The sequence below is a fragment of the Pelophylax lessonae genome (assembly GCF_965119305.1).
Source record: "Pelophylax lessonae genome assembly, chromosome: 13".
Taxonomy (NCBI): Eukaryota; Metazoa; Chordata; class Amphibia; order Anura; family Ranidae; genus Pelophylax; species Pelophylax lessonae.
Genome location: NC_138780.1, coordinates 60,571,507 through 60,587,355, shown reverse-complemented (window position 1 = coordinate 60,587,355; position 15,849 = coordinate 60,571,507). Strand labels below are relative to the sequence as shown.

Genomic DNA, 15,849 nt, shown 5'->3' with positions numbered 1-15,849 from the left:
AAATTTCCAGTTGTTTCATCACACAGGTATCTCTGCAGCTTCAGAATAGTAAATTTCCAGCTTCAGAAATGTAAGTACCATACCTGTGTGTCACCAGAAGCATTACTCTGCATATGAAACCAGCCACCTACTGAATGCTTCATTACTGTTACAGCCTTCTGAGGTGATCCAGTTTGAACTAGTTCCAGCACTAGCCACTATTGTAACAAAAAATACCTCAGCCCAGCCTGCTTAATAACAGAAGTCACTACTTACAGAGCTGAGCTCTGGCAGATTTCTAACAAGACACCAGAAATACAGTACTTATTATGTCTGACAGAGATCTCACAGAATTACCTGCATTTAGTCAAGATAAAGCAGACTCCTTACTTCATTCTGCTCGTCCTGTCAGAGCCCCTCATCCATCCTTGAAGGCAAGGGAGGTTTATAAAGCAAGTAAGGAAGAAACATCTAGTAACCTGACTGCATTATGGGAAAAGACTTTAAGTTGTATAACAGCCACTAATGAAACTAGCAACAATTCTGAGCAATTGAACACTGCTCTTTCAAGGGTTAAGAAGGCATTTGAGAATTATAAAAGACTTTCTGAGAAGTACTATTCCCTATTGTCACATTCCAACATAGAGGAAGCTGCATTGGAATTAAAGGACTTTACTTCTAATGACCAGCAGAGGCATAGTACATATCTTGAAGCAAAGGCACAGATAGAATGTAGATTGGCACAGCTACATGAAACTATATCCTGTAACTCTGCTTCTTCCAGACACTCAGGAAAATCTTCTAGGTCTGCCCGCTCATATCATAAATCTTCTTCTAAGTCATTGCGGTCCTGCTCTATAAGGTCAATACTGAGCGACCAAATAATCAAAGCTCGCCAAAAGGTTGCAGTAGCCCAGGTTCAAGCCGCCTGCTCTGAAAAAGAAGCAGCCATCAAGGCAGAAGCTAAATGCAAGGAAGAAGAAGCTAAATGCAAGGAAGCAGAAGCTAAATGCAAGTAAGCAGAAGCTAAACGCATTCAGGCAAGAATACAAGCAGAAACAGAGGCTCAGCTAGAAATTCTTCAGAAGAATAGAGAAAAGGAAGTAGCTTTAGCAGAGTTATCTGTCTTGGAACAAGCCCTATTGGAAGAAGAAGGAGCAGCTTGTACCAGCTTGGCTGCTTTTCAAGACCCTGTTGAAAGGACCCTACAGTTTGTCTTAACTCAGAACCACGACAATACAGTCCCACCTACAGTTGGAGATTCTTCTCATAATCATCCAGCAAGTGGATCAGAAGGCAATGTGTCGCCAAAGCAAGCTGGTCAACTAGACACACCTACTAACAGAGACCCTCCACGAATACCGCACGTCACAAAATCAAGTGAATCAACCTACGCAGCTCATGTGCCACCACAACCCTATGTGCATAGAGATTACAAGGGCACAGCAGAAGACTACAGAATGAACTCTATACCCCCTTTGATACAGCTCTCTTTAACTTCAAATGCTCAGAGACCTTTAGACGACAGACCCTTACCTAGATTAAACCCATCTGCAACACCTTTCTCTCTACCTACCAGCCAACATCATATACCAACCATGGTCCAAGACGGCTCACCATCAGTACCCCCTGTGGCTATAAAAACTGAAAGCACTGACATTGCAGAGTTCAGCAAGTATATGATTCGACAAGAGTTGATTACAACTGGACTGTCTGGATTTGATGACCGCCCAGAGAACTACAGGAGTTGGAGATCTACATTTAAGGCGGTAAGAACTTGGACATTGAACCTCAAGCAGAACTTGACTTACTAATAAAGTGGTTGGGGCGTCAATCTTCAGAACAAGTAAAGAGACTTAAATCTGTCTACATTTATAACTTTAAAGCAGGCCTTGATGCTGCCTGGGAACGTCTAGAACAAGACTATGGGAGCCCCGAAGTCATTGAATCTGCCTTATTCCAGAGACTAAACAACTTTCCTAAAATCTCTGTTAAGGACAATCATAAGCTTAGAGAGTTAGGTGACCTCCTTCAAGAACTTGAAATTGCTAAGTTAGATCCTAGTTTACCAGGTCTTAGCTATTTAGACACTGCTCAGGGCGTAAATCCTATTGTAGCAAAGTTGCCTAGTTATCTTCAGGAAAAGTGGACTAGTGTAGGATCAAAGTATAAGTATGAGCATCGTGTTTCCTTCCCTCCCTTTTCTTATTTTTCAGAGTTCGTGCGGAAGGTTGCAAGATCCAAAAATGACCCAAGCTTCTTCTATCCAGATACAACCACCATTCCTTTAAGTACTTCAAGGGGTATTGCCACCAACAGTAAATTCAAGGATTTAAGGCATCCTATTGCCGTGAGGAAGACTGCAATAGCATCCAACGTCTTAGCTACAGACATTAAAGCTAGCAATCTTAATCAACAGTGTCCTATTCATAATGCGCCACACTCTCTCTCCAAATGTCGTGCATTTAAGGACAAGCCTATTGAAGAACGCAAGTCATTTCTCAAAGAGCATAATATCTGTTTTAAGTGTTGTGCATCCTCCGATCATTTAGCTAGAGACTGTAAGATCGCCATCAGATGTTCTCTCTGCAACAGTGCCAAACATGTGGACGCTCTTCATTCAGACCTGTTCAAAAGGAAACCTTCACCCGGCAGCAACCCCAAGACTACATCAGATGATGGCGGGGAGAGAACTGAGCAATATGCCGACCCCGTAACCACAAGATGTACAGAGGTATGTGGAGAAGGGCTTCATAGCAAGTCTTGTAGCAAGATATGTCTTGTAAGAGTTTTTCCTGAAGGATGTCCACAAAATTCCATAAAAATGTATGCCATACTCGATGATCAGAGCAATCGCTCATTGGCCAGTACAGAATTCTTTGACCTATTCAACATTCAAGGAGAGACCTGGTCTTATACCTTGCAGACATGTGCAGGAAAGGTCAATACTTCTGGAAGAAGAGCCCATGGCTTCATAGTTGCATCAGAATATGAGGACACAGAGTTTCCTCTCCCAACTCTAATCGAATGTGATCAGCTACCGAACAACAGAGAAGAAATCCCCACACCAGAGGTTGCACGTCATCACCCTCATTTGAGCCACATTGCTAACTACATTCCACCACTTAACAAGGATGTTAAGATTTTGATTCTACTAGGGAGAGACATTCCTAGAGTTCATAAAATAAGAGAGTTATGTAACGGTCCAGATGATGCTCCTCAAGCCCAGAAACTCGATCTTGGTTGGGTGATAATAGGAGAAGTCTGTTTAGACCAATCTCACAAGCTCTTGGATGTAGCTTCCTACAAAACTAATGTTACCTGTCAATTGATGAAATGTCCATCGCATTATTATGTGAAGGAAAGACTTGATTTCAAAAACGAAGTTCCATATCAAGCACTTCAAAGTATTAACTGCAAGGTCACTTCTCAAAAGGACTTTGGTGATTCAGTGTACCAGACTACTTGCGATGACAACAAAATTGCTCCTTCAGTTGAAGACAAGGAGCTCATTAAGATTATGGATGAAGAGTTCTTCAAGGACAATTCCAACAATTGGGTAGCTCCATTACCCTTCCGAGTACCAAGGCTTACTCTCCCTAACAATCGAGAACAAGCTTTAACCAGATTTGCTGCACTTAAGAAAACTCTCCGTAACAAACCTGAGAAGCAAGAGCACTTTCTAGCATTCATGCAGAAGATTTTAGTGCCAGCAGTTGTCCTCACACAAACCATTTGGTTTTCAGCACCCAAGTTTTTAATGGACCAGTCTTCTACAAACTCAGAAGAAATTATCGATTTCCACCTGGAGGATCCAGATACTGATCCGGAAATCCGGCCTGAAGTTGTAGCATTGAGTTCCAACATCTGCTCAAGAAGAAATTTGGAGGATGAAGATGACTCCACAGATATGGGGGATGGAGCTGATGAATGGATGCAGGCCAAGACTCTGGTTAAGCCTCCGGACCAGCTGGAACTCAGCGACGCTGAACTTAAGGAGGAATTCACTCGTATCCTGACTGCAAACAACCCTCATGCCCCCCAGAACATTGTGAGGTACAGTTTTAAGGAACGGGCCTACAAACCCATTAGCATCGTGGACCAGCTGGCCGTACGCTTCTCCCTGGATGGAAACATGCCACGCGAAGACTCTGATGAAGCGCGGCGACAGATGGCGAAGTTGGGAGTCATTGAAGAGACTCAGACCAACGACTCCACAGAGACGGGAGACAAAGATACAGATGGGAAGTCTGACGCTCAGGCTAGTGAAGAATGGACAGAAGGTGAGGAAATACCATCCAGGAACAAGAAGGAGAGAAAACTGACCAACCAGTTCAATTATAGCGAGAGAGCGTCCCATAGCATTGGCAAGCCCCTGCGGGAGCGAGCTTCTCAGACGGAGCCACCTCCAAGGGCCACCTTCTCCGCCACTGCAGACCAGTGGAGATTCAGCCCACCACACGCTTCACACATGGGCGGAGTATGGGAACGTATGATTGGGATAGCAAGGCGCATACTGGATTCTATGTTGCTTGATGTGAGTTCTTCACATCCTACCCATGAAGTACTTACTACATTCCTTGCTGAGGTCGCAGCAATAATCAACTCAAGACCGTTGACCGCTGTATCTACAGACCCAGAATGTCCGACTGTTTTAACTCCAGCTGCATTATTGAGCCGGAAAATTGGACAGACCCCAGTGCCAAAGAGCATCTTTGATGAAAAGGACATATATAAACGTCAATGGAGATACGCTCAATACCTTGCAGATTGTTTCTGGGACAGATGGAGGAGGGAATACCTCACACTTCAAGGACGTAAAAAGTGGCAAACCCAGAAGCCTAACTTAAAGGAAGGGGACATGGTTCTTCTAAAAGACAAGCAAACCAATCGGATCCAGTGGCCAGTTGGAGTTATTACAAAGACCATTGCTAGTGATGATGGAAAGGTCCGAAGTGTGGAAGTCAGGATTGTAAAGGACGGGAGCCCAAAAACCTTCCTGAGACCAGTCACTGAGACAGTCCTAATTATGCCTGCTTCCAAAAATTCTGATTCAGTGTTATGTGTAGGAGTCACTTAGACCTCTAGCATAGTTAGCTTAGAGGAGAGGGCTACATAGCATTCTACTGTATGCAATGTTAATTGTATGTTTATGGAAAATAATTGTGTAGTGGTATCTCACGATACCAGGCGGGGAGTGTGCTGCCACGCAGCTTTAACTGTCTAGCAGTTGTTATTACATGTTATGTTATGCTATGTTATTGGTATCTTCCTTGCACCCCTGCTGTTTCTGGCTAGATGGTTTCTCCCATCTCCATTTTCCTGCTGTATCTCCCATTTTGTTTAGTTGTTATGAGGAGACTGCAGAGTGTGGAAGCTGTGTAACTTCATTGTAAATTTACCTATGGAAAAGCCTCTATGTTTATGCCTTTGCTAACTTGAAGCATAAAGAAGCATTGGAGAACACCTCTGGAGTCTTTATTCATTGAGTAAACTATCTGTTAAAGCCATCATTCAACCTGCTGCACACGCTTACAGACTGGGGGTCTACAAGAAGGTCACAGGTACAACCGATGCTGAGACAGAATAGTAGTATTATATAGAATTTTATGTATCAAGCCCATTTATTGCTGTTATTAATTTAAGGGGTTTTTATATTAGACGTGCTGGAAATTTTATCTCATCCCAATCTTATTTTTATATCCTACTTTTATGTATGGTACAGAGGTTATCTATTTACATAAATAAGGCTTATACAGCAGTGTATGTAGTGTGTTTTGGCGCCTTACGGCGCCATCTTGTGTGTGGCAATGTGTTTTTTGCTGAGCACATGTCGGCGGCCATTTTCCCGAAGCCTCCCATTATTTTCTATGGGCAACCATTTTTCCTTGGTCTAAAATCCTAGTTCTGCCTATTGCGGTGACATCACTTCCTCTTTCTTCATAGGAGATCGGCAGGAGTGTAGGTAACACTTGTGGGGTCTGTCTTGCTGTCTTTTTTGTGGGAATGCCTCTGGCTGTCAGCTTATTCCTGCTTGGGGGTCGTTTTGCATAGTCCCTCATAGCGGTGTACTTTGGGGGATCGCGGTGCGCTTAAAGGGCCAGTGCCTTTTAAAAAAAAAAAAAGTTTTTTATTGTTGAGTCCCAGCAAATTCCCCCCAAGCCATGGTGGATGGTTCAGGGTCCTCTGAATCCTCTGCTATGACTACTCTGTCTGCTGTACTTGCGACTTTGACGTCAAAAGTGGATTTTCTGATGTCCGCACAGCGTGCTGGAAAAAGACCTAGGCTCTCTTTTTCATCTGATTCTGAGTCTGACTTGGTTACCGTAGGTAGCGTGCCCCTTGAAGGGTCTCGCTCTTCTCAGTCTGAGGGGGAGGTGGAGGTTGTGGGGGTGGATGATTCCCCCCCCCTGGGACGGCCGAGGGCCGCGCAGCTATGGATGCGCTGATCCTTTCCATTAAGGAAACACTACATTTAGAGGATGAGCCCAATCCTCCGGGGATAGTATCCTCTTTTGGTATACACAGATCCCGTAAGGCGGCGCAGGTTTTTCCTTGCCCCGCTGAGTTTCACGCAACTGTGAATGAACAATGGCGTAACTTAAAGCGCACTTTTGTGGTGCCCAAAAAGTTTCAACTTCTTTACCCCTTTGCATCTCCTATGGATTCACGCTGGTGTGTGGCTCCTACTGTGGATCACACTATGGCCAGGTTAAACAAGGCCACTCTAGTACCCACCGAGGATTCTCCGGTGTTTAGGGATCCTACGGATAGGAGGCTGGAATCTCTTGCCAGACATTCCTACATGGTGGCGGGTTCCATGCTGAAACCCATCTTGGCCTCTGTAATGGTGGCTCAAGTCGTGGCGGATTGGACCAAGGTGCTTAGACGTACCCTCGTGGCTGATTCTGCTCCCCCTACTACACTGGAGATGGTGGACCAGATTTATCAAGGGGTCATGTACTTGTGCGATGCGGCCTTAAATGAGGCCACGTTAGCCGCGCGCCTATCTAGTGTCGCGGTGCTTTCGTGCCTTCAAGGCGCAGGGCAAGGGGAAACCCTTCAAGGGCCAGGGTGGCCAGAGAAAGCCCTGGGCGGGCAAGCCAAAAGCTGCCCAGGCTGGTGCGGTGGCCCTGTCCGCCACTGCCTGAAGGGGCGTCCTCACTCGTTTCAGGGGTGGGGGGACGTCTGCGCGGTTTTCTCCAACCTTGGCTGCTCCGAATACCGAACAGGTGGGTTCAGGAAATCAATCAATCAGGTTACAAGATCGAATTCCTTTTGCGACCGGCGGACAGATTCTTTCCCTCAAATCTTCATTTGACCCCAGATCGGTTGCAAGATCTTCATCGGGCGGTGCAGGATCTGCTCGCCCAGGGGATAATCGTCCCGGTGCCACATCGGGACAGATTTCGGGGGTTTTACTCAAATCTGTTCACTGCGCCCAGAAAGGAGGGCAAGGTGCGTCCGATTCTGGACTTGAAAGCCCTGAACCGCTTCGTGCGCGTTCAAAAGTTACGCATGGAATCGCTCCGCTCGGTGGTGGCCTCTTTGAGTCCGAGAGATTTCCTGGCCTCTATCGACCTGAAGGATGCGTATTTACACATCACCATATTAGAGGGTCATCCGAGGTACCTCCGATTCGCTATCGCAGAGGAACACTATCAGTTCGTGGCGTTACCTTTCGGTCTCGCTTCGGCTCCAAGGGTCTTTACCTAAGTGCTGGCTCCAGTTCTGGGCCTGTTAAGGGCACAGGGCATTGCGGTCTTGGGATATCTGGACGATCTCCTGTTAAGATCGAGTGCCAGTCAGAGCCTGATGCGCGATCTGTCCGCTATGGTTCAGGCGCTCCAGGAGTTCGGATGGACCATCAATGTTCAGAAGTCGACTTTGTCTCCTTCGGTTCGTCTCCCATACTTGTCCTGGACTCCGCCCAAGCGAAGGTGTTTCTGCTGGAGGACAAGCTCCGGACCCTGCAAAATGAGGTCAGGTCCCTCAGGGACAACGAATCCTCATCACTCTGGACCTGTATGCGGTCCCTGGGATTGATGGTGTCTGCCTTTGAGGCGATACCGTTTGCTCAGTTTCACACGCGGTCTCTCTAAGCGGAGATGCTGGCCAGATGGGACAGTCTCCCTCAGTCCTTGGACCTGAGGGTGTCTCTGAGTCGCCAAACCAGATTGGATCTTCTGTGGTGGCTCCAGTGCCCGGCCGTAGCGGAGGGAAAATCCTTCCGGCCGTTGCTGTGGACAGTGATTACCACGGATGCCAGCCTGTCGGGCTGGGGTGGCGTACTGGGCAACCTATCTGCCCAGGGCACTTAGTCAGCGGAGGAGTCCTCTCTTCCGATCAACATCTTGGAATTGGGAGCGATCAGGCTGTGCCTGATTCATTGGTCAGAGCATCTTCAGGGCCGCCCTGTACGGGTGCGGACGGACAATGCCACTGCGGTGGCTTACATCAACCACCAAGGGGCACCAGGAGTGCCCGGGCGGCCCAGGAAGTGTCCAGCATTCTGTCTTGGGCCGAGACCCACGTCCCGGCGATCTCGGTAGTTCACGTTCCGGGTGTGGAGAATTGGCAGGCCGATTATCTGAGCCGCCAGACCCTGGACCAGGGGGAATGGTCCCTGCACCCGGAGGTGTTTCAAATGCTCTGTGCGAAATGGGGATCCCCGGACGTGGACCTGTTCGCGTCCTGGCTAAACCACAAGGTGGGAAGGTTCGTGGCAAGAACGCGCGATCCTCTGGCGGATGCCTCAGATGCGCTGGTGGTGCCTTGGCACCAATATCGTCTGATGTATGCCTTTCCTCCGATTCAGTTGTTGTCCAGGTTCCTTCGCAGGGTGGTCTCGGAACCAACGTTGATGATTCTGGTGGCACTGGACTGGCCGCGCCGGTCTTGGTACGTGGACATCATTCAACGGGCCGTCGAGCCTCCATGGCGGCTCCCGTTACGAGATGATCTACTGTCTCAGGGACCGATCTTCCATCCTGCTTTACAGTCGCTGGCTTTAACAGCGTGGCTGTTGAAAGCCAGGTCCTGAGAGACGGGGGTCTCTCCTCGGAGGTCATTCCTACCTTGCTCAAAGCACGGAAGGCCTCGTCTGGTAAGATTTATTATCATACCTGGAAGGCTTATTTTGTCTGGTTTGAAGCCAGGGGCTTCCCTCCTCGTTCCTATTCGGTGGCGAGGGTGTTGGCCTTCCTACAAACTGGTGTGGACCAGCGCCTTGCGTTGACCATGATTAAGGGCCAGTTGTCTGCACTGGCTGTTCTTTTTCAGCGCCCCTTGGCGTCTGACTCTTTGATTCGCACCTTTATTCAAGGTGTGCGTCATTTGGCCCCTCCTCGGAGGGCGCCTCTACCTCCATGGGACTTGAACTTGGTTCTGTCTGTTCTACAACGTTCTCCCTTTGAAAACATCAGGGAAATTTCTTTGCCTCTGCTGTCTAAGAAGGTTGCCTTTCTAGTGGTGATCACTTCTGCCCGTAGAGTGTCGGAGTTGGCGGCCTTGTCCTGCCGCTCCCCTTATCTGGTGTTTCATAAGGATAAGGTGGTCTTGCGATCTAACCAGTCTTTCCTTCCAAAGGTGGTTTCTGACTTTCACCTTAATGAGGACATTGTTTTGCCTTCGCTTTGTGCGAATCCCAAACATCCTAAGGAGGTTGCTTTGCATTCCTTGGATGTTGTCCAGAGCGGTGAGTGCGTCCTGGGCCTTCCGGCATCAGGCTTCGGTGGCCCAGGTGTGCAAGGCTGCAACTTGGTCGTCTGTACACACCTTTTCAAAGTTCTATAAACTTGATGTTCTGGCATCAGCAGATGCCTCTTTTGGCCGCAAAGTTCTGTGTGCGGCAGTACCTTAAGGGGACCCTAGTTTTGCAGGGCCCTGACTGTTGGGGTTGTTGTTTTCCCCCTTGTTTATTTGCTTTCCTGGGTTGTTGCTCCAGTTGAGCTTTTTTGTTATCCAGAGGATACCTTTCTGATCATGTAAGGATCCTTTCTCTGATGTGGGTGCTGCGTTGCCTTTTCTGACGGTTGCGTTTTTCCCACCCCTCGTGTCTACACTGCTTTGGGACATCCCATTGGTGAATAATACAAGAAGATAACTGCGCTAACTAATGAGATCCAGCAGCAACTTAAATTGCGACAAACAATCAAAAAAGTATATATAACTAAGTTGCGCTAAATTGTGTTATAAATGGCAATGAATGTCAAATTAAGGCACAATATGATGTTAACTCCAAATGAATGTCCTCTGAAAGTCCCAAATAATCTCCAGAAATAAACACAGTCCAAAATGTAAATTCCCAAGTCAGAAACGTGTATCACCGGTGATGTAGTCTCCTTACCGGATAAAGGAAAGGGAAAAGCCAAACTCAAATTAGGTCTGCCAATCTCAGATCTGCAAGCCCATATTCATCTCAGGTGATGGATGGAAATCATGTAAAGAAAACAAAAGCTTCCATAGCATAATACTGTTGTTAAATGACACCCTGAGAAGTGCACACCACCACCAGAGCAGATAAGGATGAAAGTTATACACCAGCACCCCTATGTTCCAAATGCTTACCAGAAGATAGGTAAAGGGACACACAAAAGCCACCAAATTCAAAGATTCAAAGATCACCCCAACACCACTGCCTCTTACCAAATCGCATATGGGTAAACGCCAAATGTCCCATGGATGACCCTCGGAACCAGCAGTAGGTGGAACGATCACTCCAAATCACAACCAAGTCTTTCCATAGGAGACATCCTTCAGTCTTGAACGTGCGTGTGCAGTGATCAGCTTCTCCTAATGAGCCAGCACTGAATGAGATGCTTGTGTCACTGGTTCTCACTGGTTTTCTGACTAGCATGCCAGTGATCGTTCCACCTACTGCTGGTTCCGAGGGTCATCCATGGGACATTTGGCGTTTACCCATATGCGATTTGGTAAGAGGCAGTGGTGTTGGGGTGATCTTTGAATCTTTGAATTTGGTGGCTTTTGTGTGTCCCTTTACCTATCATCTGGTAAGCATTTGGAACATAGGGGTGCTGGTGTATAACTTTCATCCTTATCTGCTCTGGTGGTGGTGTGCACTTCTCAGGGTGTCATTTAACAACAGTATTATGCTATGGAAGCTTTTGTTTTCTTTACATGATTTCCATCCATCACCTGAGATGAATATGGGCTTGCAGATCTGAGATTGGCAGACCTAATTTGAGTTTGGCTTTTCCCTTTCCTTTATCCGGTAAGGAGACTACATCACCGGTGATACACGTTTCTGACTTGGGAATTTACATTTTGGACTGTGTTTATTTCTGGAGATTATTTGGGACTTTCAGAGGACATTCATTTAGAGTTAACATCATATTGTGCCTTAATTTGACATTCATTGCCATTTATAACACAATTTAGCGCAACTTAGTTATATATATCCCATTGGTGAAGACTGTATGAGTGGGCGGCGACTGTCAGAGGACGTAAGAGAAAACTGAATTTTTGTAAAATCTTACCGTAAAATTCCTTTCTCTGAGTCCTCTGACAGTCGCCGCCCCCACCCCTCTTTTGGGGTTCTTTGGACTTTAACTGCTTGCTACCAAACTGAGTTGGGATGGCTGGTTGCAGGGGGGTATTGGACCAGTGGAACAGCCCCCATAGGTGTGTCTATGTAAATTACTTAGTTTTTAACAAGTCTTATGCCTAGCTTGCTCCTATGTATAAGAGGTCAATACCCATTAGTGAAGACTGTATGAGTGGGCGGCGACTGTCAGAGGACTCAGAGAAAGGAATTTTACGGTAAGATTTTACAAAAATTCCATTTTTTGTATAAAAACAAATGCAAAGAAAAACAATACTCTTTGCATGCACAAATACATACACCCAACAGTAAAGCAAAAAGCAACAAGTATAAGGACGAGAGATAACAGCCAGTAATGGCTGAATGTGTATATAAATTGTTTCACAAATATCTCCTTAAAAACACTAGTTGCCAAGAAAAGGAGGGGGAGAATAGTTTCTTGTATTAATCAAAGAGTGTATAAACTATATGCATAATATGATATAATAAATCCCTCTACTTCCTCTTATATCCTGTCTTTCCTTGTTTTTTGTTCTTTGTTTTTAGTTTTTTATTATTATCCCCACACAGCAAATGTGTATGGGAGCCACCTCTATAGATAGATGTGTATGAACATGTGAAAAAATATACATGCAATGGCAACAAAAAGTGCCATATATATATATATATATATATATATATATATATATATATATATACACACACACACTGTTCACATACGGCAAATTACGAAAGATATGTAATAATAAAGAAATCTCTAAATAGAAAAGCGCAATGGATGCTAATCTAAATAGTGGGATATATCCCACTCAAAATGTATACCTTTGGGGGATACAGGTATCTAAATGAAAAATCCAATAGACTTCGCGTCTACATAAAAGTTTGAACATGTTACCCCCCCTGGCTGCAAGACGTATTTTTTTCTACGATTTGGACTTGTAACAAATTAATATCCCCATGATGTTGAATATTAAAGTGTCTAGCAACATTTGTGGATTTTTTAATCCTAATGTCGCTTAAATGTTCACGGATGCGTTCCCTCAATTTGCGGGTAGTGCGTCCCACATACTGCATATTGCAGTCTTTACATGTAATAACATATGCAACATAACTGGTATTACAGTTGAAAACTGTTTGATATGAAATATTTTACCAGTAATGGAAGAGATCACAGTTTGACCTCCAAGTATATGTGAGCAACAAGAGCAATTTCTTGTTCCACATCTGTAATTGCCCTAAAACGGAGCCATGTAGAAGGCTGTTTAGGTGTGGAGCAGAAGAAACTAGGTGATAAACAAGTGCCTAATGAACGGGCTTTCCTGGATACAAAATGAATACCTTTGTCAAGAATATTTTTAAGAGTATCATCCTTAAACATAATGGACAGATATTTATTGACTATGTCTCTAATTTGGTGAAATTCTAAACTGTAAGGAGCGACAAGAGTGGGCTTATCATTATGTTGTTTATTTCTGTGTTTATTTGGACATTTATAGTGTTGAGAAAGAAGTTCTTCCCTGTTTTTAGTCCTTGCAATGCTAAGGGCACATTCGAGCATCCACACTGGGTATCCCCGCTGTCTAAATCTCTTGAAAAGGGCTATTGATTCTCTTTCAAAATATTCCTCATTACTGCAGATGTGGCGCAGACGGACAAATTGTCCTACTGGTATACCTTTAATTGTGTGTGATTGGATTGAGCCATAAGGAGACTATTACCTGCTTGCGGTTTTCTAAATAGGCATGTGGTAACCCGTTCGCCTGAAGCCACCAGCAAAACATCCAAAAAACAAATCTGACAATAGTCCATGTGGCCCATGAACGATAAGTTGTTTTCATTGGCGTTCAAATAAGTCAAAAATGATTTTAGATCTCCTATACTTTTGTCACAAACAAATAGCAGGTCATCAATGTAGCGAAAAAATAAATATATCCCCTGTCTAAAAGGATTTCTGTCTCCATAAATATAAGACCATTCCCACCAACCCATAAAAAGGTTGGCAAGTGAGGGCGAAAATTTAACCCCCATCGCTGTTCCGCACTGCTGTAAATAAAAGGACCCATCAAAGAGAAAGTAGTTGTGTGATAGTAAATAATTTAGAACTTCCAAAATGAACATAGATTGTTTAAGTGGTAATCCCGTGAAGTGTTTTAAGTAAAATGATACTGCAACATTGACAAGATTGTGTGGTATGCTGGAATATAAACTGGTAACATCACATGTCACCCAGGAATAGTTCTGCTTCCACTCAAAGTTATTCATGACATTTAGTAGATGATTAGTATCCTTTAGGAAGCTGGGTAAAGAGTGTACCAAGAGTTGTAGCTGGCCATCTAACCACTGTCCTGGTCTCTCATTCAGTGATCCTATGCCCGCTACAATAGGTCTACCATGAAGAGGATCTAGACCCTTGTGCGTTTTAGGGAGGTGATGAAAAATAGGTATAATGGGATGTTCAGGAATAAGTGATTCTGTGTCTCCAATGCTGAAAACTCCCAAATAAATACCCTTTTGTATCAAACCTTATAGAGTGCTTCTAAAACGCATGGTTGGATCGCTGTTCAGCTGTCTAGGTAGAACCATCAGACAGCTGTCTAACGGCTTCTTCACGGTATTTTTCTGCATCCATGATGACAATCATGACCCCTTTATCTCAATTTTTAATAACTATAGTGTCATCATTCTGTAAATCACGTAAGGCAATTTTCTCATCTGAGGAAAGATTGTCGGCATGTATGTCAGAAGAATCAAAATCATTTATCAAACCTAATAAGTCTCTCTCTACACACCTTTGAAAAGTATCTATACTAGATGTATGAGCATTAACAGGGTAAAAATCTGACTTCTCAATCACGGGCCACATTGACGATTGTCAGATTTGTTTTTTAAATGTTTTGCTAGTGGCTTCAGGCAAGCGGGTTACCACACGCCTATTTAGAAAACCGTAAGCAGGTAATAGTCTCCTTATGGCTCAATCCAATCACTCCGCACACACAATATAAGGTATACCAGTAGGACAATTTGTCTGTCTGCGCCACAACTGCAGTAATGAGGAAGATTTTGAAAGAGAGTCAATAGCCCTTTTCAAGAGATTTAGACTGCGGGGATACCCAATGTAGATGCTCGAACGTGCCCTTAGCATTGCAAGTAGTGATGAACGAACATTGGCCGGGGCGGTTCGCTAACACCAGCCACAAATTTTCTCAAAAGTCCGCGAACCGCGAGTTCGTGGCGTGCCCCATTCACTTTAATGGGAGGCGAACTTTAAAAAACTTTAGGTCCTATTTGCAGCCACAAAAGACGTACTAGCTGTGCACAAATAGTCCCAGCACATGGACAATATCATAACGGAAGTATTGCAATTGAAAAAGTTGCCCTAAATTTTTTTTTTTTTTTTACAGCAAAAAATATATACATTTTTTTTTTCATAAATCAGCCAGAACTGACAGCAGCCAGTAAATACATTGTCTAATACATATAGGGTCCATTCACACATCTGTAAAATGGGTCCATATCCATTCCACAATTTGGCGGAACCTTTACAGACCCATTGTTTTTCATTTCCAGTCTGAAAAATTAGGCATTCACAGGATAAAGAAGGAAGTGTCGGCCATTCCAGGCCCCAAAAATTAGCCCACATGCGTTTACCTGAAAGCTAAGAACGTAGTGTTCTGTGGCTGAAGGTACATTAGGCATTCACAGGATACAGAAGTAAGCGTCGGCCATGAAAGGCCCCAAAAATTAGCCCACATGGGTTTACCTGACAGCTAAGAATGTAGTATTCTGTGGCTGAAGGTACATTAGGTATTCACACAGCATACAGAAGTAAGTGTGGGCCTGTATAGGCTGCAAAAATTAGCTCACATGGTTTGAACTGACAGCAAAGAACTTAGTATTTGGTGGCTGGAGGTACATTAGGCATTCACAGAAAAAATAATTGTCGGCCCTGAAAGGCCCCAAAAATGTGCCATTCAATGGACATGAAATGCCTTTTATGCCGCTGTATGTAGCGAAGCCAAGGACCAGGAATTGTTGTGGGTGGAGGAATTTTGATGAAACCTGGTCCACTGGTCACATGTGTTGAATTCCTCAGAGATCCATGCCTCATTCATTTTTATAAATGTGAGGTTGTCTACACTGTCATGAGCTAGGCGAGTGCGCTTATCGGTCATGATCCCCCCCTGCTGTGCTGAACGTCCTTTCGGACAGGACACTGGATGGGGGGCAAGCCAACATTTCCATTGCAAATTGTGCAAGCTCTGGCCAGAGGTCAAGCCTGCCCACCCAGTAGTCCAGGGGTTCATCAC

The 15,849-nt window shown here is 44.8% G+C and overlaps 1 protein-coding gene and 1 pseudogene across 2 annotated transcripts; both read left to right on the top strand.

The window, feature by feature from the left end:
• Window positions 1–308: 308 nt before the first annotated feature.
• LOC309569189 (uncharacterized protein) lies at window positions 309–1,793 on the top strand (the record flags this gene model as incomplete). The annotated part of the gene is made up of 2 exons (XM_082274948.1): window positions 309–941; window positions 1,029–1,793. 2 exons carry the CDS (start codon window positions 309–311, stop codon window positions 1,791–1,793), a joined length of 1,398 nt encoding a protein of 465 aa, XP_082131074.1.
• Window positions 1,794–2,153: 360 nt separating this feature from the next.
• LOC309569188 lies at window positions 2,154–2,801 on the top strand (annotated as a pseudogene). The gene is made up of 2 exons: window positions 2,154–2,157; window positions 2,196–2,801. The product of its transcript is annotated as an uncharacterized misc_RNA (transcript).
• Window positions 2,802–15,849: the final 13,048 nt, after the last annotated feature.